The 20901-nt window shown below is 45.8% G+C and overlaps 1 protein-coding gene across 5 annotated transcripts in view; it reads right to left on the bottom strand.

Annotated features, from left to right (window-relative positions):
- CARD11 (caspase recruitment domain family member 11) overlaps positions 1-20901 on the bottom strand; it is a 75331-nt gene that overhangs the window by 16184 nt on the left and 38246 nt on the right. For 4 of the 5 annotated variants that reach the window (XM_029058143.2, XM_029058147.2, XM_039911085.1 and 1 more), the window contains 13 exons: positions 20240-20565; positions 19350-19529; positions 17574-17726; positions 16414-16539; positions 15679-15876; positions 14383-14559; positions 12620-12671; positions 11398-11480; positions 7428-7528; positions 5572-5612; positions 2959-3091; positions 2151-2352; positions 1544-1670 (listed from right to left, as the gene is read on the bottom strand). In XM_029058143.2, the coding sequence (XP_028913976.1) occupies positions 1544-1670; positions 2151-2352; positions 2959-3091; positions 5572-5612; positions 7428-7528; positions 11398-11480; positions 12620-12671; positions 14383-14559; positions 15679-15876; positions 16414-16539; positions 17574-17726; positions 19350-19529; positions 20240-20565 (1899 nt within the window). The remainder of the gene's footprint in view (positions 1-1543; positions 1671-2150; positions 2353-2958; positions 3092-5571; positions 5613-7427; positions 7529-11397; positions 11481-12619; positions 12672-14382; positions 14560-15678; positions 15877-16413; positions 16540-17573; positions 17727-19349; positions 19530-20239; positions 20566-20901) is intronic. The other variant, XM_029058149.2, reaches the window with a different exon arrangement.

The raw sequence follows: 20901 nt of genomic DNA, 5'->3' as shown, positions 1-20901 counted from the left end.
TGCTTACTGTGTTCAGAGCACTCTATTAGGCACTTGGGAGAGTACAATATAACAACATATCAGACACATTCACTACTCATAATGAGTTTACATTCCAGATGAAGAAACTGAGGCTCAGAGAAGATGTGATCAAGGTCACAGAGCAAGCATGGGGCAGAATTGGTATTAGAACCCTGGTCTTCTAACTCCTGGGCCCATGCTCTTGCCACTATTTTATGCTGTTTCTCAAGGAAACAAAATCACCATTTTGCAAGGAGACTGCAAGCTCTGCTAAGCAGTTAAGTGTCATTCCAATTTGGTTTTGTGGTGAGCGAGACTGACTCCATTTTGTACTCTTTGACCCTGGGAGCAACAAGGCAAAAGTGACTCCATCTTGTATTATTTGACTCCAGGAGTAACAAAGGCCAAAGGATGATTTAGAGGAAAAATTGCATTATCTCTCTGAGGAGTTTTGAGGAGCGGAACTAAATTGTCTTACTGAGGATTTAAGGAAAGGCTAAATTGCTCTGCGGGGCAGGAAAAGAACTGTTGGATGGAGCTCTGCCTGCGGAGGGGCTAAGTCCGGTAGGGTGGGAGGGGTTGCTTTCCTCCCTGATTTACCAGGTAATGAATGAGCTAAGGGGTAGCAGGCAGCAGGGCATCATGAGCAGCCCCCCTGCTGTAATTCCCCCATAACAATGGATAAAAGGGGGGACAAACTGGCCTACTTGGCCCTGTTTCCACGACCCGGCCTGGTTTGTCCTGTTTGCCCACTGAGGAAACCGTCTAAGCCATGCACCGAGACACCGACAGCTGCTGCGGCCCAGCACCTAAGACCTGAACCAGGATGACGACAAGCTGCGGGTAGTCTGACTCCTTGAAACTCCTCCAAGGTGGGATCATCTTCACCAAGGCTTGAGGAATAGCAGGATGACGACGGGCTGCGGGCAGTGCGACTCCTTGAAACTAGCATCTTCACCAAGACTTGAGGCAAACCAGTTGGATTGGTAACTATAGGTGTTGTGCTTTGTGCGTGTGTATGTGCATATGTGCCTAACTCCTGTTTTAGCTCAAAATAAAGCTTTCCCTTGTAAGAATGGTATTTGGTTTGCTTTTTTGACAAGTCATTTGAGTGCCCGAATTAATAAGGGAGTCAAATCCCTGGTTTAGGGCTCGGACGTCGAGTTCCTGATACTGTGGGGGAGTGATCCCCGGGCGGGGCTCAAGACAGATTTGCTTGTTTCTCGTCGGCTCCAACCTGTGTTCTCCCCATCTGTCAGGCATGATCCACCTGCAGCCAAGTTGTGTTCCCCAAAGGGGTAATTCTTTCCAACATGAGGAAACACCTTCAGTCCGATCCTGGTCACTCAGAGCCTGGAGAAGGTGGGACGGGGTGGGTGGCATAAGCCCAGGTGAAGCTTAGATGTGCTTGTAAAGGATGTTTTGGGAAAACAAAATTTGGACCAGGGGCACTGAATCTCTCTTAAACGAGGAGAGCAGTGTGAACCTGAACTCCGCTCTTCTGGGTCAGCCGAGTGGTGCTAAGCGGGATTTGAGGCCTTACCTTCGTGGTTCGATTTATAGTGCAGCGTTACAGGGCCATTGCACCTCTGAATCGTCCAGTGCGCTTCCTCCTTTGTGCAAGTATCCAAGGGAACACTCTGTTTCTCGCCTTTGATGCAGCCCTCCAGCTAGATATCAAAGAGACATTGTTCTTCACTGTGGGTTCCATAGGCAGGCAGAGCCACATGTACTGGATTATTCCTCATATGAAATAAAAGCATCTTTTTCAGAACAAACAACTTGCCCGATGCTACTGGGAAGGGACAAATCATCCATTTCAACAGTTCTTTTTTGTCTTCCCTTTCATCTGATTATATGAATGAGTACGGGGGGCGGAGGGCGCTTGGAGGGGCTATATGATGGTGCTTCAGAAGTGCCAGTGGGACGGCAAAGTGGGATATGGCCTATGGCTACCTCTATCGAATGACACTTTAGGAGGTACAGGATGGGATGGGTTGGGCAGCGGTTAAAAACCCTCCCATTCCAAGGAGTTCCCAGCCAGAGGACTTAGAGGCACCATGCAGGTCTGCTGGCGAGCTGGGGAGCTCACCATTTGTCGGTGCCACAAAAGCAGAGAATCTTTCTTTTTTCTTTTTTGAAATCCTCACCAGTAGCAGCTGGTGTCCCTCCCGGAGGCCCGCTTTTTCCGCCAGAGATCCCGGCTTGACAGAGTGAATGAAGCTTCCTCTCTCGTTCCCTCCTAGCAGGGTGACTTCAGTGATGAGGTTCTCTCCGTTCAGCGTGGTGCGCTGGACTTGATGGCAGGTGTTCCTGATGTGGCCAACAGAGGTGACCGATGGCCGGAAAGGTCTGTGGCCGGGAGGGAGAGAAGCAGTGTAAATGGTGCTTTTCTTGGCTAGCCAAGGACTAGAAATAGAAACCTTCCACCCAGGAATGTTCGAGGTGCAGGGAGACGATTTGTGGATACCAGCTTCTTGAGTTTTTGAGATGCTGAAACATAATGACTTTAAGAGAAACCTACATTTGGAACTACTAAGTTATTTGAGAAAGCAGGAGCAGCAGGGCCCTTGCAAGTCCAGAAGGGAAATGGCAGCAACTTTGTGGAAGCTGCTATTCAAGGTCCCAGGGAGGAACAGGAAGTTATAAGCAAGTCTGTCTTCTGTTTTGAACCTTTTCCCCACTGCCCACCTCTTATTCTGCAACTGGATTGTCCTTGCTCTCATTTGAGTTGGCTACCAACCCTGCCAGCCAGATCCCAAAACCGAAGAGGGTTTCAGGGTAACTTGAAGGGTTCAGGCCGAATCTTATTACCGCTGTCATGGGGATGAGGAAGGGAAGGTGAGATATTTTTCAGGCATCCCTTCGGGCTAGAAGTTAAATTATTCCCAGAAAGCAGTTAAAAGAGTTCCACACCATCCTGTCCCAACTCTGTTGTCCGGTTACCCACTGCAGTACCTCTCCAGAGAGAACTTTCTGAACATGATGTTGAATTGTTCAAGTTCGAAGGCATCCAGGCTCTCAGACTGGTGGGAGGAGGAGGAGGAGTGCACTGACGGCGGCCCGTAGGAATACCGGTCATGGCTGTCATCTGCAAAAAAACCCCGGCCCCACGCTAATGAGGTTGCTGAGATAGCATTGGTCAAATTGTGCGGGGAGGGGAGGAACCAACAAGGTTCAGGTCAGATAAGGGGGAGGAAAAGCAACTCCTGGGATGGACTTGGCTTGCTACAGATTCCCATCTTTTCTCATAAAACCTTGGAGCACATCCAAATGCAGAGTCATCCCAGTGAGCAACTGGGCTCAGGGCCAGGGATGTGAAGAATTCTCAGACCCTGAAGAAAAAGGCCCCTGCAGCTGTTCTAGCTCTGTCTGTCGGTCCCGGGGTCCCTTTTTACCGGTTTTGTGTCTGCTCTCCTCTTGCTCTTCCTTAGCCACTGTAATTGGCTTTACAATAGGAATCAATCAATTGTATTAATTGAGCACCTACGGTGTACAGAGCATGGTACTCAGCGATTGGGAGAGTACAATATAACAGAGTTAGTAGTCATGTTCCCTGCCTTTCAGTGAGCTTACAGTCTAGAGAGGAATCCTATCCAGACTGAGGACAGTAAAGCTTCCTTTGCCTCTGTCCTTTTGACATCAACCTTTGTCCTGTCCCTGAGAACCCAGTTCATTTAACACACACACTTCAGAAGGGGACACTCTAGTCCCTCTAATAATAATAACTGTGGTATTTGTTAAGCACTTACTATGTGCCAGGCACTGGCCTACAGTGAGCTTACAGTCTAGAGAGGAATGCTATCCAGACTGAGGACAGTAAAGCTTCCTTTGCCTCTTTCCTTTTGACATCAACTTTTGTCCTGTCCCTGAGGACCCAGTTTATCCAACACACACACTTCAGAAGGGGACACCCTATTCCTTCTAATAATAATAATAACAACTGTGGTATTTGTTAAGTACTTACTATGTGCCAGGCACTGTTCTAAGCACTGGGAGTGGATACAAGCACATGGTGTTGGGTTCAGTCCCTGTCCCCGGTGGGGCTCACAATCTTAACCCCATTTTACAGATGGGGTAACTGAAGCATAGAGAAGTTAAGTGACTTGTTCAAGGTCACACAGCAGACACGTGGCAGACCCAGGATTAGAACCCAGGTCCTGGTGACTCCCAGGCCGGTGCCCTATCCACTAATAATAATAATGTTGGTATTTGTTAAGCGCTTACTATGTGCCGAGCACTGTTCTAAGCACTGGGGTAGACACAGGGGAATCAGGTTGTCCCACGTGGGGCTCACAGTCTTCATCCCCATTTTACAGATGAGGGAACTGAGGCACAGAGAAGTTAAGTGACTTGCCCACAGTCACACAGCCGACAAGTGGCAGAGCTGGGATTCGAACTCATGAGCCCTGACTCCAAAGCCCATGCTCTTTCCACTGAGCCAGGCTGCTTCTCAGATAATTTTAGCCGGTTTCACCTCTACAATATCGCCAAGATCCGCCCTTTCCTCTCCACCCAAACGGCTACCTTACCGTTACGGGCTCTCGTTATATCCCGGCTAGACTACTGTGTCGGCCTTCTCTCTGACCTCCCTTCCTCCTCTCTCGCCCCGCTCCGGTCTATTCTTCACTCCGCTGCCCGGCTCATCTTCCTGCAGAAACGATCTGGGCGTGTCACTCCCCTTCTTAAACAACTCCAGTGGTTGCCTATCGACCTCTGCTCCGAACAAAAACTCCTCACTCTAGGCTTCAAGGCTCTCCATCCCCTTGCCCCTTCCTACCTCTCCTCCCTTCTCTCTACCGCCCACCCCGCACGCTCCGCTCCTCCGCCGCCCACCTCCTCACCGTCCCTCGGTCTCGCCTATCCCGCCGTCGACCCCTGGGTCGCGTCCTCCCGCGGTCCTGGAACGCCCTCCCTCCTCACCTCCGCCAAACTGATTCTCTTTCCCTCTTCAAAACCCTACTTAAAACTCACCTCCTCCAAGAGGCGTTCCCAGACTGAGCTCCTCTTCCCCCTCTACTCCCTCTGCCATCCCCCCTTTACCTCTCCGCAGCTAAAGCCTCATTTTCTCCTTTTCCCTCTGCTCCTCCACCTCTCCCTTCCCATCCCCACAGCACTGTACCCGTCCGCTCAACTGTATATATTTTCGTTACCCTATTTATTTTGTTAATGAATTGTACATCGCCTTGATTCTATTTAGTTGCCATTGTTTTTACGAGATGTTCTTCCCCTCGACGCTGTTTATTGCCACTGTTCTCGTCTGTCCGTCTCCCCCGATTAGACTGTAAGCCCGTCAAACGGCAGGGACTGTCTCTATCTGTTGCCGACTTGTTCATCCCAAGCGCTTAGTACAGTGCTCTGCACATAGTAAGCGCTCAATGAATACTATTGAATGAATGAATGAACATGGACTGTGTCCAGCCTAATTATCTTTAAACTACCTGAATATGTTCTTAAATATCAAAAGGAAAAAAAAAATGGAGAAATTTTCTTTCTTTGCATGCACTCACTCTTACTCTGCAGGGTGATCACTTGACCTTGCAAAATCCTTCCACTCTTCCCAAAACTTACCATCTATATCGCCCAGGCTGTCATTGTCCTCTTCTACTGTGCTATAAGGTAAGAGAAAGATAGAGTTACCGAGAAAGAGAAAAACACACAATCACTCATAAAAAGGAGGCATTTACGTGAAAGAAAAAAGTTAAGAGGAATGTAGAAGTGTCAATTTTCATTTTGAGTGTGGGGGCAAAAAGTGGTTAGGGCTTTTAGTGGAGAGGAATAAGCAGAATGGGATTTACAACCAGGCCGGCTTCAAATAGCTAACTGGTTAAATAGACCAAGATCTGGGTCTTTTCAGCACTGCTTGGAAAGTATTACCTCTTTTCAGCACTGCTTAGGGTTTGTCGGAGGCCCGGGATAAGACGGACTACGAATTCATTCGCCAAAAACCAAAAACAGTGACTTCGACCACACAGTTAGAAAAGTAGAGTGGCTTAGAGGAAAGAGCATGGTTCTGAGAGCCAGGGGAACTGCATCTTAATCCTGATTCAAAGCGTCACTTGCCTGCTGTGTGGCCTCGGGAGAGTCACTTAATTTCTCTGCATCTTTGTTTCTTCATCTGTAAATTGGGGATTAAATACTTGTTCTCCTTTCCCGTTAGCATGTGGGGACAGAGACTGTGTCTGACCTGATTATCTTGTATCTACCCTAATGCTGAATACGGTGCTGGCTCATGGTAAATGTGTAACAAATATCAAAGATGTTATTATTACAGTTAGGAATCCAAGAGAACAATGGCCTCCATTACTCCCATGGAGGGACTCAGGGACTGCATATGAAAGGGAGACATACAGTGTGCAAAAGCAGGAGCAGTACAGCAAAGGTAAAATGCTGGGCTCTCTGTGGAGAGAGATAGTGCCATTAGGAACATCTTATTAGAGCCCACCCTGGGGACAGAGGGCTATGCCTTTTATGAGACAGTCCAGTGGGAATCTTTTCTGGGAATCTGTACTGGAAGTATAGGCTAAGGGAGCCTTAATGACATGCGGAGGTGGGAGGAAAGGAAGAGGAGTTTTTGCTGGCCAGAACCAGATATTTCTTCTCCGACTCTGGGGTCTTTTGAGACAGTGGTTGCCTGATGCTTATTTGTACTTCAATGGGCTGTTCTCCAAGACAAGCCTAAAACAGCCCAAGTGCCCTGAGGAGTGGAATGAATGGAAGGAAATGATTCTTTATGCAGTTCCAATGCTCAAAAAAAAAGTCCTTCAACTGCAATCATGGCTCTATCCATAGAACACCAAGGGAGAGTTTGGGATACAAAATTTAACAACAGCACACCTGCCTTTGTAGGGCAGGTCTCCAAACCACACCAAAATCAGCCTTTCGCCGATAGGAAAATAGAGGGACTTGCAAAGGTAAACACAGCAGTTAGAAGCAGGTTTTGTCATAGTTCCCAGGATTCTTGGATTTCAGTTCTTAGTTTCTTCCTGCTTCTCCTCTTTTTCCTTTTCTTTTTTTTTTTTAACCCCTCCTGGAGATTCTTAGAAATGCTAGTTATTTCCTAATAGGGATCATGAAATGACCCTGCAGGAGTCCCTTTGATGGGGGGAGGGGCACAGAAGAGGGGCAGTTTATCATGGAAACCCAGTCAACCATGGAAAACAAGCAACCTGGGCCCCGCCAACCCACTCACAGCCTGATCCTAAGGGGTGCTATTGTACCTCCATCGGAGAATCTCTGCAGCCCTTTTCCCACCCAGTGGCTCCACTGAGCCGCAGTGGCTGGTGGGCTCATTCTTCACCTGTGCTCCTCTCAAGAGAGCTTAAGGGAGGTGGAGCCAACCTAGCTTTTAGCCCACAAGGAAGCCAAATTCACAGCAGCCAGCAGAATAATCTTTATGTGCTTCTTTCCCTTGTGCAGTTACCGACCTACGATGAGGAGCATCTTCCTTACAGCGTCTGACAATGGAGTCATTTCCAGGAGGCTCCGCGGTGATGGACATGATGCTGTTGCGATGTCTTAGTGGTTGCTTTAAAAAAGACAGACAGTTATACATGTTTAAATGCACAAATCCAATGTTTAAAAAAAGATAGATTATGGACCTGCAGATCACTCTGCAGGTTCTTTTTTTATGGTATTTGTTAAGCACTTACTATGTTCAAGGTATTCTACGAAGTGCTAGGATAGATTCAAGCTAATCAGGTTGGACATAGTCCATGTCTCACATGAGGCTCCTAATCCTAATCCTCACTTTACTGATGAGGTAATCGAGGCACAGGGAAGTTAAGTGATTTGCCCAAAATCACACAGCAGACAAGTAGTGGAATCGGGATTAGAACATAGGTCCTTCTGCTCCAAGGCTTATGTTCTATCTACTAGGCCATGCTGCTTCTCATGACCTAATCTCCACATTTCCAGGATCCACCCTTTCCTCTGCATCCAAACTGTCACCATGTTGATCCAAGCATTTGTCACATCCTGTCTCTACTACTCTATCAGTCTCCTCGTTGACTTTCTCCCCTCCAGCCTCTCCTCTCTCCAGTCCATACTTCACTCTGCTGCCCAGGTATTTCTCTGCAATATAATTATGCAAACCCCTCTCCACTCCTCAAAATCCATCAGTGGTCACCCTTCCTCTCCGCATCAAGTTGAAACTCCTGGCCGTTGGCGTTAATAAGGCCATCAATCAGCTCTCTCCTCAGTACCCCTCAGCTTGCATGCTTTGTTCCTCTTTAGTTGACTTCCTCACTGCATTTTGTTCTCATCCCTCTTGCTGCCGAACTCTTGTTCATGCCCTCCCTTCTGCCTGGAACTCCCCCTTCTCATCTGTTAGTACAGTGCTCTCCCCATCTTCAAAGCCCTTCTAAAATAATATCTTCTCCAGAAGGCCTTCCCTGATTAATCTCTCATCTCCCCATCAAATTTTCCCACCTGTAGTACTTCCCTGTCACTTAAGCATGTGGGTACTCACCCCTACATCTACCAATCCGTAGAATTTATGTACATATCCTTAAACTCTGCTGCTTCCTCCTATATATAATTTATTTCACTGTCTGTCTCCCCTGCTAGATGGTATACTACTTGAGGATGGGGATCATGTCTATTACTCTCCCAAGTGCTCAGTACAGTAGTTCACTGCATATAGTAAATAATGAATATTACCGATTGACTACTTCTAGATTATATCTTGGCTCTGAGGTCAAGGGGAAAGGAATGAAATGTTTCAATAATATTGGTCCTAGTGACTGGACCGAGGAAATTCTGAACAGTAGTTAGGGGGTTGCAGGGCAACACTTCAAAAATCCTCCCTCCAATTACCTATTGTTAAAGTGTTCCGTTTTTAGCTTCTACTATTAACTTCTATTGGGCAACTATTATTTACATCTGGTAGAAGCAAGGGAACTAGCTTCTTGGATTCCTGTAAAATAAGAGGGATCTGCACACACTACACCACTGTGGATGCTAAACACTCACAAGCTCTATTTAACTGCCTTTTCTAAAGCACCGACTCTAAACCGTTTTGGTTTTAAGAGAAGTTTGGGAGATTGCTGTAGCTTTCTTCATCTTTCACTGGAAATTCTGACTAGAAAAAAGGGCATGCTTTTTTCCCCAATCAGTAGGATTGGTGTGCTTTGGCATACACATCTCTGTATATGAGGAAGGTAGGGACAAAGAGACAGGACAGAAGGGTGGGTTGATAAGGGCATGCAGTTTGCCAAGGAAGGACAATATCCTAGTATCTCTTCTACTGAAACTGAAATTTAGTTGTATATTGTGGAGCTTTGTTCCAATGCATTTTTTACGGAATTTGTTAATAATAATAACGATGATGGTATTTGTTAAGCATTTACTATGTTCCAAGAAGTGTTCTAAGCTCTAATCATTTACTATGTGCCAGGCAATGTATTATGCACTGGGATAGATACAAGCTAATCAGGTTAAACATAGGCTGTGTCCCACATGAGGCCCACAGCTTTAATCCCCATTGTAAAGATGAGGTGACTGAGGCACAGCAAAATTAAGTGACTTGCCCAAAGTCACACAGCAGACAAGTGGTGGGATTAGAGTTGTTGAGAGAAGACACCCAATTGTCTGAGTTTAGCACCCAACAATTGGCAGCTAAAATAAAACTCTCCCTGTAGACTGTAAGCTACCTGTGCCTACCTATTCACTTATTCTGTACCTTTTCAAGTGCTTAGTATAGTGTTCTAAGCATGGTAACCACCCAATAAATACTCCTGATTGATTGGAAAAATCCTCGGATGAACTTGTTCTGAATTTTTTGGGGTTTGTTTTAAATGGGCATCCAAAGGGGTGGAGAATCTCTTCAAGCACCCTGGAAATAGCTGGCTAACATTGGGTGGTGGAAATCGCAGCGGATACAGAAACAGTTTCTAAGGCAACTTTTTGCTAGTCTTTAGTGCCATAGCATAACATCAGCACTCTGCTGCAACCTCTCTGGCCGTGAATGGGTTCTATCCACAAAAAACTCTCTTATGCACACTGCAATCTGCTACAACCCCCTCAGCCTACACACTTCTTGCTCTCATTTGCCCCAGGAGGAATACAACTGACAGGGATGAGTGTGCGAGGGGCACTGTGTAAACCGCCAGCAATACAGCTGATTCCTCCATGCAGCTTCTTTGTCTGAGACTCATCCATCATTTAGGATGGGAGACTCCATTATCATTTATGAAGCTAGAAGCACACCATTATCGAAGGTTGGAGAGTAAGGGGTGGGAGGAGAGATCATAGACAGGAGACTCCATTGCCATTATCACCATCACCAGATTGACATCATTCACTGTTCACGGATTCCTCCCATTCCATGGGGACTTCCCTTGGAAGCTGCGCTGACATGACTCCCAGAGGTTTTAATTTTCCAGAGATGCTTGTTAGGGCCTTAGGTGGGGGACTAAGGTTCGTTTGACTCAATCTGGGCTTCCGGGGATTCAAGTAGTTTGGGCCACATAGTCCCTGCAAGGCCCGAAACCACATGGTAGGTCCTGGCTGATAGGGGAAGCTTGAAGGCAGTCCCAGGAAGGGAAGCAGTTGGTTGGTTTCCTGCCCTTATTTTTCCAGCTGCTAACAGAATCTCCATCCTGCCTTCCCCATACTTCCAGAACTGCTGGGGGCTGAGAAGCTGCAGCAGGATTTCCATCGGTGTAACCAGGCCACGAGAAGTCTTTGGAGGCTCATCTCCTCTTTCCACTAAGTGTTAAATTGGGAGAGAAGGCAGTGACAAGGTGTAAATACTCTTGGAGGCCATGCTGGAACATCTTTAAATAAACATGAGGCCATTCTGTGACTCTGGAAAAGTGCCACTGGGATAAGGTGCGGCCATAGAGATTTGAGCTGAGACTTTAGTCCTCTCAGAGATTAAGGCTCAGCTGTTGTGGGGTTTAAGCGAAGCAATGGGGATAGGACTACTAACTAAGAGAGCGCAAAATTTTGGCGAGGATCAGGAGATCTTCAGGCGATGATCACAAATATGATAAATCAGCCATTTCTGCCACTCTTGGGACTATTAAGCAAGTCACAACTGGTCGAAGACCACTTTTCCAGAATCAATTAACCAACTGTATTTAGTGATTTCTCACTGAGTGCAGGGAACTGTACTAAGAGCATGGGAAAATAAAATACAACAGAATAGGTAGAACGCGCTCCCTACCCATAACAAGCTCACAGTCTAGAGGGGGAAGACCCTGTTTGCATGAGCTGTGCTCTTTCTCTGGTTGCATTTATTTATAGATGAAATTAGTAGGAAAAGTATAAAAGGAGTGCTTTGGGGCCCTGGCCAGGGCCATTCGAACAGGTAATCTCCAACTGACCATTACTCTTTCAGGATGAGTAGCAGAAGAAACCAAAAAGTTGGCCACTAGTGTGGGGACACCTTACCATTTTGTTGAAAGAGTTTTTGATGGAAAGAGGATTGGAAGAATTGGTGCTGATATCCACTCCATCTTCTTCATGTCCCCTGACTGTTGTCCTCATCAGTGACCCAGAGGAAGAGACAGGGAGAAAGAGAACCAGAGAGAATAGAGACAAGAGACCAAAATTCAGAGTCAGTGAGGAAAATGTCTTGAAAGGTTTCTCAAATGGCTGGGATTCATGTATGTTTTGGAGTTCCATAAAACCATGAGGATTATGCAGTCGAAGGGAGAGTATCTTCACATCCTCTCTCTCTCCTTCTCTTTCTGCTACCCAGCAGCCAAGTGAATTGGTATGCTCAGTTAGGAGAATGCAAGCAAAATCAAGTGCCCTATAATCCATCTCTTTCATCCCACTCTTTCCTCTTGGACAGGAGGTGATGGGTCAAAGCAGCTGGTAGGCCCTATAAGGAATCTTCATCAGAGTAGTCATGCATGTGATGGGAAGCTTGAAAACAAACATTCTGGGTAACTAGGATAACTAGGCATGGGGATGTCCTTGTGTTTGCTCTCAAAGGAAAAAAAAATCAATCCTGACATTTGAAAGCTGTACAAGGAGACCTAACCCCAAGGGGTAGGAAGTCTGCTAGTGGCAGGGGCTAGGAGCTTTGATTCTTGAGCTCTATATTCAGCTCTGTCCTATTTCCCTGACTTCACCTTAGTTTCCTCCTCTGTAAACGGGGTGGGTCGGGGGTATGGTGTTAACAAAATGTACACCCTCCCCGTTTCACAGGGATGTAGGGAGAATGAATGAGAGGAGGCCCGTAAAATGCTTTAGGCCTCTCAGTGTCAGGTGCTATGTAGATCTCAAGTGTCATTTGCAATGCAATTTGACATCCCCTGGGACCCAGGGCTAACAGTTTTAGAGGTAGGTCGAGCATTCTTCTAAATGACAACCCATTAGCAAAAATGTGAAGTTCAGCTAAAGCAGTTCAGGGACCCAGGCAGACCGACCAGGAGGAATAGGAGGTTTGCGGAGTGAGCCACAGATGTTCTGTTTGAAGAAACAGGACTCCAGCCTGCTTCAGATGACGATTAACATTAATTACTGTCTACAAAAACATCAACCTGGGGCCTCTCAAGGTTTACCCTGCTGGATTGATTACTACATCAGGAGAAACAGATGGACTGAGTGAGACAGATTGACAGACAGGCTGGGGGGGGGGGGGGGATCAGATTTTCCCACTAACCTTGAAAATCTGATGCTATCTTCAGGCTGACAGGGGATTTAGCTCTCTGGAGCTGAAAGAGAGGAGGAAAAAAAAAACCACAACAGAATTCACACAGGGCCCTGGGATCATGTCACAGCCACTAAGAAAGAAAAAAAAAGAAACACATTTTGCTCTTTTTCACAATGCAACCTCTGTACTCTTCTCACACGGAGCAAGTCAAGAGTCACTCGAATCACTCAGTGCACAGTGATACCTGACTAGTGCAGCAGAAATGACAAGGGATGAGAAGGTCCCCTTGGGTCCAGATCAGACAGCCACTCTTACAAACTTGTCTGTCCCTGCAAATTACAGTACAACGAAGCTCCCCAGCGGCAGCAACAACGAGAGCTCAGGAAAGCAGCTAGGGGCAAAGAGAATTCAAATAGCTCTAGAAAGGGACAGTGGGTGGAAGAGAGAGGGGTAAAACAGGGAATGGATCAAGGGGCATTTGAGGTACATGTTGAGCATGATCTACAGGAAAGAGCACGGGTCTGGGAGTCAGAGGACCTGGGTTCTAGTCCTGGCTCCACCGCTGGCATGCTATGTGACCTTGGGCAACTCACCTAACTTCTCTGTGCCTCAGTTTCCTCAACTATAAAATGGGGATTAAATTCTTCTCCCTCCTACTTAGACTGGAAGTCCCATGTGGCACAGGGACTGTATCCAACCTTATGTTGTATCTACCCCAGCACTTAGTACAGTGCTTGGCACATAGTAAGTGCTTAATAAGTACTGTCATTACTGTTATTGTTTGGTGAAGATGGTGACATTTTTCCCCTGGCTCCCAGCATACACAGGCCAGGTGGGTGCTCCCTAATCTAAATTCAGATTTAGCTCAAGCTCTCTGTTTATGCGTTCATGTGTCCAAACAAAGGAAGGGGAGGGCCAATAGGGTATTCTTCTTGTATTGGCTGACCAGCAAGGACTTTTGCACCAGGCTAAAGTCATCTTTTCAGCAGTCAGTGCAGCAGAATGTAAGATCATTAAGGGCAGGGAACGTTTCTGCTAATCCTGGGGTATTGCTCTGCATACAGTAAGCACTCAATAAATACCACTGATGGCTTGATAGAGCTCTGCAACAGCTGGGTCCATTGGGCAGCAAGTCATTACCAGAAAACTGATGAAATAACACCAGCCTCAAGAACACTCACTGAGAGAACCCAGTTGGCAACCATCCACTAAACCATCTTGGAAATAACCACTCTTCTACTTACCCAGAGCAAGTAGCAATTTAAGCTAGGTGAGGACAAAAGATTGCTGGCGTCATTCATCTTACTAGCACTATATCTGCACTGGAGAAGGGAAGTTGTTAGAAAACAGTATTATGGGTTGGCACATTTTAGGTACTCGTTTATAGTGGATAGAGCACGGGCCTGGGAGTCAGAAGGACCTGGCTTCTAATCCCGGCTCTGCCACATGTCTGCTGTGTGACCTTGGACAAGTCATGTAACTTCTCTATGCCTCAGCTACCTCATCTGCAAAATGGGGATGTGTTTGAACTCCATGTGGAACAGGGACTGTGTCCAGCCTGATTAACCTGTACCTACCCCAGTGCTTAGAACAGTCCTTGGCACATAGTAAGCACTCAACAAGTACTATTATTATTATTATTAATGACACGATTTTGAGTAAGGGGCGGAGGGGAGCAGCACAGCATAAGCATCTCTACCCTCCTGTTACTCAGAGAAAGCCACTTGGTTCGGAAAAGATGGGAAATATCATAGCCTCAATTTCATGAGTACCTGGATGCCTTTGATATTCATCCTCCTTTTGGGAGGATAAGAGGGCAGGAAATATCTGTTGTCTTCTGGGGACTCCTCAGAAGTTGATGAGTCATCTGCCTCCTGACCATTGATTTTAGGGTTGGGATCGCCAAAGGCTGGAGAGATGATGGTTACTGGCAGATTTCTAGGTAGACTCTAGAGAGGAGCAGAGTTGGAAAGATAGCAAGTTAGGCCAAGTAGAGTCAGGAGCAGATAATCAACTGGGCATGATTCAGCACAGAAGAAACAAAATACTGTCAGAAAAGCAATCATAATTCTCAGGAACCCTATGGGAATCTTCCCTTCATACCCCACACTAAAGTTCTAGTTCCAGGAGAACACTGAGAAAGCTCAGATGACTAAAGATTTGAAAATTAAACCCTGAGGGAAGACTAAAGTAAGTAGGATTAGAGAGTCTAGAGAGGAAAAGGATGAGGGATGATTTAACAACCATCATCAGGTCATTACAGTCCTTACAGTCCTCCAGACACCAGGCTCTTTGCGGGCATCAGTCAATCAATCAGTCAATGGTATTTACTGAGCTCCTATGTGCAGAGCATTGTGCTAAGCACTTGGGAGAATGCAACAGAATTAGCTGACAAGTTCTCTGCCCATAATGAGCTTACAGTCTAGAGGGGGAGACAGGCATTAATAAAAATAAGTAATTTATGATATATAATTTAAAGATATATACATATGTTCATTCATTCATTCAATAGTATTTATTGAGCGCTTACTATGTGCAGAGCACTGTACTAAGCGCTTGGAATGTACAAATCGGCAACAGATAGAGACAGTCCCTGTCCACTGATGGGCTTACAGTCTAATCGGGGTTGTGGGTAAGGTGTATATCAAATGCCCAAAGGTCACAGATCCAAGTGCAAGGCATGAAACATACCTTCCAACTCAGTTATAGTGTACTTTTCCAAGTGCTTACTACAGTGCTCTGCACATAGTAAGTGCTCAATAAATACCACTGATTGACAGAACTCTATTATACTGTACTTCTATTGTACTGTACTCTCCCATGTGCTGAGAACAGTACTCTGCCCACAGTGAGCCTTAATCGCCAATCCCAATTTACAGAGATGAGGTGACAGAGACACAGAGAAGTAAAGTGACTTTCCCAAGGTCGCACAACACATAAGTGGTGGAACGAGGATTGGAACCCATGACCTCCTGACTCCCAGGACCATGCTCTATCTACTACGTCATGCTGCTTCTTTGTAGGTAATCAATAACCAGTATGGACGGATTCAAGTGACAGAGCCATACCTGGTCAAGGCCACCGCTGTCTTTTGAAAGTCTCCGGACCTTGCTCTCCAGGTTGACGATACAGGCTTCCTTACGGACCATCTCTATCCGCAGCTCGTCATTCTTCTCCTCCAGCTCTCGGATCTGCTTCCTGTACTTGTCCTTCTCTATGAGGCACTGTGAGTACTGTGTTTGCGCTTCATCACGGGAGTGGAATGCCTGTCAGGAAAAGTAAAGGAGATCGAATACCCAAATCATCCCAGAGAGATAAACACCGCCCAGTAATATTCCTCAGTTTTCTCTGGACCTAAACTATGACTGGGGATTCAGGCTCAGTGCACAATATCCTCTTAGGGCACTTCTCTGCTCTTTCCGTGCTTCAACCCTATTCCTTCCCCAAATTCCTCCACCTCTCATTTGCCCTTAGTCTTCCATTCACTGATCTGAACTGTTCAATCACAGCCCAGGGGACTCTAGATGGCAGCTAGGTCTTAGGTCTGAAATTTTCTGAGTAGGGACCCTATCCAGGATGTAGTCTGTTGTGATATAGATTCATGATTATCTCCCACTTAGCCAGTCCCATTACACGACTGAGTGCTCTAACAGAAACAAATGGCCGACGTGAGAGGGGTTATGGCTCTTTATTACACTCAAACCCTTGAAGTCAAGGCATTCAATTCCCAATAAATGGAGAACTCAATACAATCTCACGACGCTACCTCCAGCCACCTCCACCTCCCTGCCCTAACCAGGTACCTGATCCCGCTCTTTCTCCACCTCCTCCAACTGGATCATTACTGTATTCATACGGTGCTTATACATTTCACAGTCCTTCCCCAGCGTTGAGCACTTCAGCTCCAGGTCTTCTTTCTCCTCCAGGTACTGTCAGTGAGAAAGGCAATCAACAAATCTGTCAAGCAATCAATTGGCAGAGCCTTCCCGGACTTTCCCGGTCTCTCTCATTTCCTCACTTCTTCTTGAACTCTGGCAAGTTGGAGTACTTACTCTTTAATCCATTAGGCAGAAGGGAAGTCCCGTGACAGAAGCAGAGGTGTGTTATTGGCATGCTATAGTTAAGTAATTTACCTCAAAGTCAAGGATGCCAATCTTCCCTCCTCAAATGTCTTCTATATAACAGAACAGACTGGAGAGACTCACATTTGTGCCAGGGGCTTGGGACAGAAGAGGTGTCAGAACCACAAACAGTACTGACTCTTCTTTACCTTATGCTTTCTCTATTTATTCCTTCCCCCGACTCCTCAACCACACACTAACCTTGAATGGACCTTCAACTGCCATGGACACTCCCACCTTCAAGGCCCAGTCACACCTTCAAACCCCTACTAAAAATCACACCTCCTCCAAGAGGCTTTCCCTGAATAGACCCTCGTTTTTCCCATTCACCCTCCCATCTATGTTACCTCTGTTCTTGGATTTGTACCCCTTAAGATCTTGATATTCACCCCACCCCCAATCCCATGACACTTAAAAACATATATATCTTCATCAGTAATTTATTTTTATGTCTGTCTCCCTCTCTAGACTGTAAGCTTCTTGTGGGCAGAGAATGTGTCTATCAACTCTACCGTATGGTTCTCTCCCAAGCACCAAGTACAGTGGTTGATACACAGCAACGATTCAATAAATGTCGCTGACTGAGTGTATATATTTTCTTAAATATGTTATTACTTAAGCACTTATTCTTCTACATACTCATTTTTTCTCATCCCTCCTATCAGTGAATTAGTTTAGTGTTCATCTCTCCCTCTAGATTATTCACTCCTTGAGGCTATGGATCATGTCTACCAACTCAACTGTGCTCTCCCAAACTTAGTAAGGTGTTCAGCAAAAGGCAGGTGCTCAATAAATACTATTGACTTAATGATTGGGACCTGATTTTGGCTTCGGGTTCTCACCTTGTCTCTCAGCTCCTCGGCCTGTCGGATCTCCTCCTGTAGGTTAAAGATCTTGGTCACTAGTTCGTGTCGATCCTCTAATGCCTCCTTACGGTCATGCTCCAGTATATCCAAAATAGCTTTGTCTGAATCCGGCAGACTCCGTTTCCCGGCCTAAGAAGAGGAAAAAGTTTAAATCTATAGGTGAGGGAGGTGAGATGGGGAAGGAAGAAATAAGGCTAAGAGCCAGGGAAAGACACAAAGTTTGAGCAGGGTATTTCGATAGGGAAAGAGAAGGGAAGAATGCCTTTTGGAATCTTTAAGAAGCTTATCTTTTTAAGAAGTCTATCACCTAAAAAGAAAAAAAGAAACTTTCCTTGCTCTCGGGAGTATCGGGGCTTCTACTGTTCTGCAGTGCTTTTACAAGAACTGACAGCATCAGTTGCTAGTATGCAAACATTTTGTAGGCCACAACAATGAGGAAGCAGATCTACCTTTCAGACTTGACATCTGAATTATCTATCAATCTGCTTTGATTTAATTGTGCTCTGAGGCAAGATTTACCACACAAGATAATGAGAGCTGAGTGGGAGGGAGTGACAAGCAAGGAGGAAGAGTCACCTTATTCTTTTCCATTAGAGAGGTAACTTTTTCTTGGTTGGCCTTCTTATACCCACAAGGAGATTTAAGGGAAAGCTTGCTGGGAATAAGAGTGGGTGGTGTTTGGTGTTGAGACCACGGATGCATCCTCCGCCTCCATGGAGACAGACATTAAACCTTGACTTTATGACAACTGGATCCTGAAAACTGCATCTTAAATTGAAAGTTGGAGACAGTTTTCCCCTGGGGGATCGTCTCTTTAACAAAGTTCAGACAGTCAAATTTTACCAGAATTACATTATTGGGTGTCATCAGCCAGAGACCGGTAACATAGTTTCATTAGTGTACTTATATTGAGTTGAATAAGTCTGGGGATAGGGTAGCTAACTTTCACTTTGTTGGTAATGAAATGGAGGTGCCGACCCTCCCTAGTGACTCCACCTGAGGATTAAATAACTACGCCTCCCCAATCTCAAACCTTTCCCACTCCATCTCTTGACTACTGGAAACTTTTACTCCTTTCTCTACCCTCAGTGCCTTTAAAATTGTTTCCTAATTTCTCCATGGCCCTCAAGCAGCATGGCATACTGGATAGAGCATGGGCCTGGGAGTCAGAAGGTCATGGGTTCTAATCCTGGCTCTGCCACTTGTCTGCTGTGTGACCTTGAGCAAGTCACTTCCCTTCTCTGTGCCTCAGTTACCTCATCTGTAAAATGGGGATTGAGACTGTGAGCCCCACATGGGATAGGGACTGTGTCCAATTCAATTTGCTTGTATCCACCGCAGGGCTTAGCACAGTGTCTGGCACAAAACAAGCTCTTAACAAGTACCATCATCATCATTATTATTATGTCACCCCACAACTCCCACTTACACTTTGTAAGGATCATTCATTGTAATTCAAAATGTGAAGTTGAGGACTTCCCATATTTGGATTCATTGGAAACTTCAAGGACTAGTCTCTCTCTCTCTGCTCTCCTAATCACTTATGGTGCCCAAATGACTATATAACATTCGGTAGTATTTATTTCAATAGTATTTATTGAGCGCTTACTATGTGCAGAGCACTGTACTAAGAGCTTGGAATGTACAAATTGGTAACAGATAGAGACAGTCCCTGCCCTTTGACGGGTTTACGGTCTAATCGGGGAACATTATAACACCACCTATATAACACCCACAACCAAAGGTGCTCACCTGAATTATAGACTGTAACTCCTGGATTTTAGTTTTCAGCATCTCATTCTCCCGTTCCAGTTCCAGGACCTGTTCCTTCTTGGGCCGATTTTCTATGTCATTCTTGAGCTTCAGTGACTGATTTCTCTCCAGTTTGCATTCCTCTTCCATCTTATTCAACCGATGCTTCAGTTGATCGATCTGGGCCAACCCCACAGGTCAGTGAGAGTCAAGCAGAAAGAGATAAGCACAAGCAGAGAGATGACTAAGCTGAATCCAATGACTCTCCAGTATCCTAGCCCAGGAACCATCTTTGATGCAATTCATGTCCCTGGGGTTGCTTTCGCTTTGTCTAGTAGGAAGGGAAAGGGCAAGGATAAAGTTTCTTCATAAAGAAGAGAAGATAATGCTAAATTAAATTACCTCCTCTTCTCTAGATCATCTATAATCAGTCCCGTCCCCCAAGAATCATAATGTTTTCAAAGAGAGATGGATATCTTGGGGGACTATTATTCCACGCTTCTTCCTGAGCTAGATAGACCTCAGTGGTCTAGTTCAGGAATGGTACTGTCAATGGAGGAAATGGAACAAATATTCCTTTCATTAGAGGAAGAACATTACTCTCACAGAACAAAGATTCTTTCCTCCTGAAAAACTAAATGGAAATTTGTCAAACTACTTCCCCAGAACTTCACTATCTTAGAAAAACTTTCCATGGACAAGGCCTTCTCTCTCCAACCCAGAGGAATAAATACCTCCTTGTGAAATTCAGGTGACATTTGGAATTCAGTTCAGGTGATATGAGCAAATTTTAAGTCCCAGCTCACCTGATTCAAATAAAGAAAAGGGTGAAGCAACCAGTCCAGCTTTTACCCCTTTGAGGGTCCAAACCATAGCTGGGCATATCTCACCTCTAATTGGAGATCCCGACTTCTCATCACCGCCATGTTCTTCTCCTCACTCAGCTGGGCATATCGCATGGCTATGTTGTAGTTGTCATCTTTCACTTTGATCAATTCATCGTTGTAGTTGTCTCTCTCCTCCTTCATCTTGTAATACCTTTCCTGGAAGGTCAGCAGCTCCACCCGAGTGAGTATCAGCTGTTTCTTCTCATCTTCCAGTTGACGGGACTTGGCCAGGAGCTCGCAACGTTGCACATCTTTGGCCTTCATCTGCTGCTGCAGCTTGATGACCTCATTCATTAAGAAATGCGTGAGGCCCTCATGGCCCTCTTCCACTGCAGAAAATGGGGGACATAATGGACTCATGGTCCTTGGGGTGATGGGAATATGGTGGTAGCAGTTTAGGCTCAAGCAAAGTCAGGGTGTGGGAAATGGTTGGGGGAGGAAATATAGGACAAGGAGTCATTAGGGTCCCAGCCCCACTGGGAATTTAGAGTAGGCTGAGAATAGAGGAAGAGAGGAGGTAGGGGGGTTTGCTTATAACGTGCAGAGGGTGGGGTTAGATGAGTGAATTGAACCTTAATTTATTACCAAAACACTGATGGACTAACAATTTGGGCATCTTAGGCATGGTCCCACTTGCATGACTTCAACTGCTCATTTTCGAGAGT

Source organism: Ornithorhynchus anatinus, chromosome 2 (genome assembly GCF_004115215.2).
Source record: "Ornithorhynchus anatinus isolate Pmale09 chromosome 2, mOrnAna1.pri.v4, whole genome shotgun sequence".
NCBI classification, from domain to species: domain Eukaryota; kingdom Metazoa; phylum Chordata; class Mammalia; order Monotremata; family Ornithorhynchidae; genus Ornithorhynchus; species Ornithorhynchus anatinus.
This window is presented reverse-complemented; position numbering and strand designations above follow the sequence as displayed.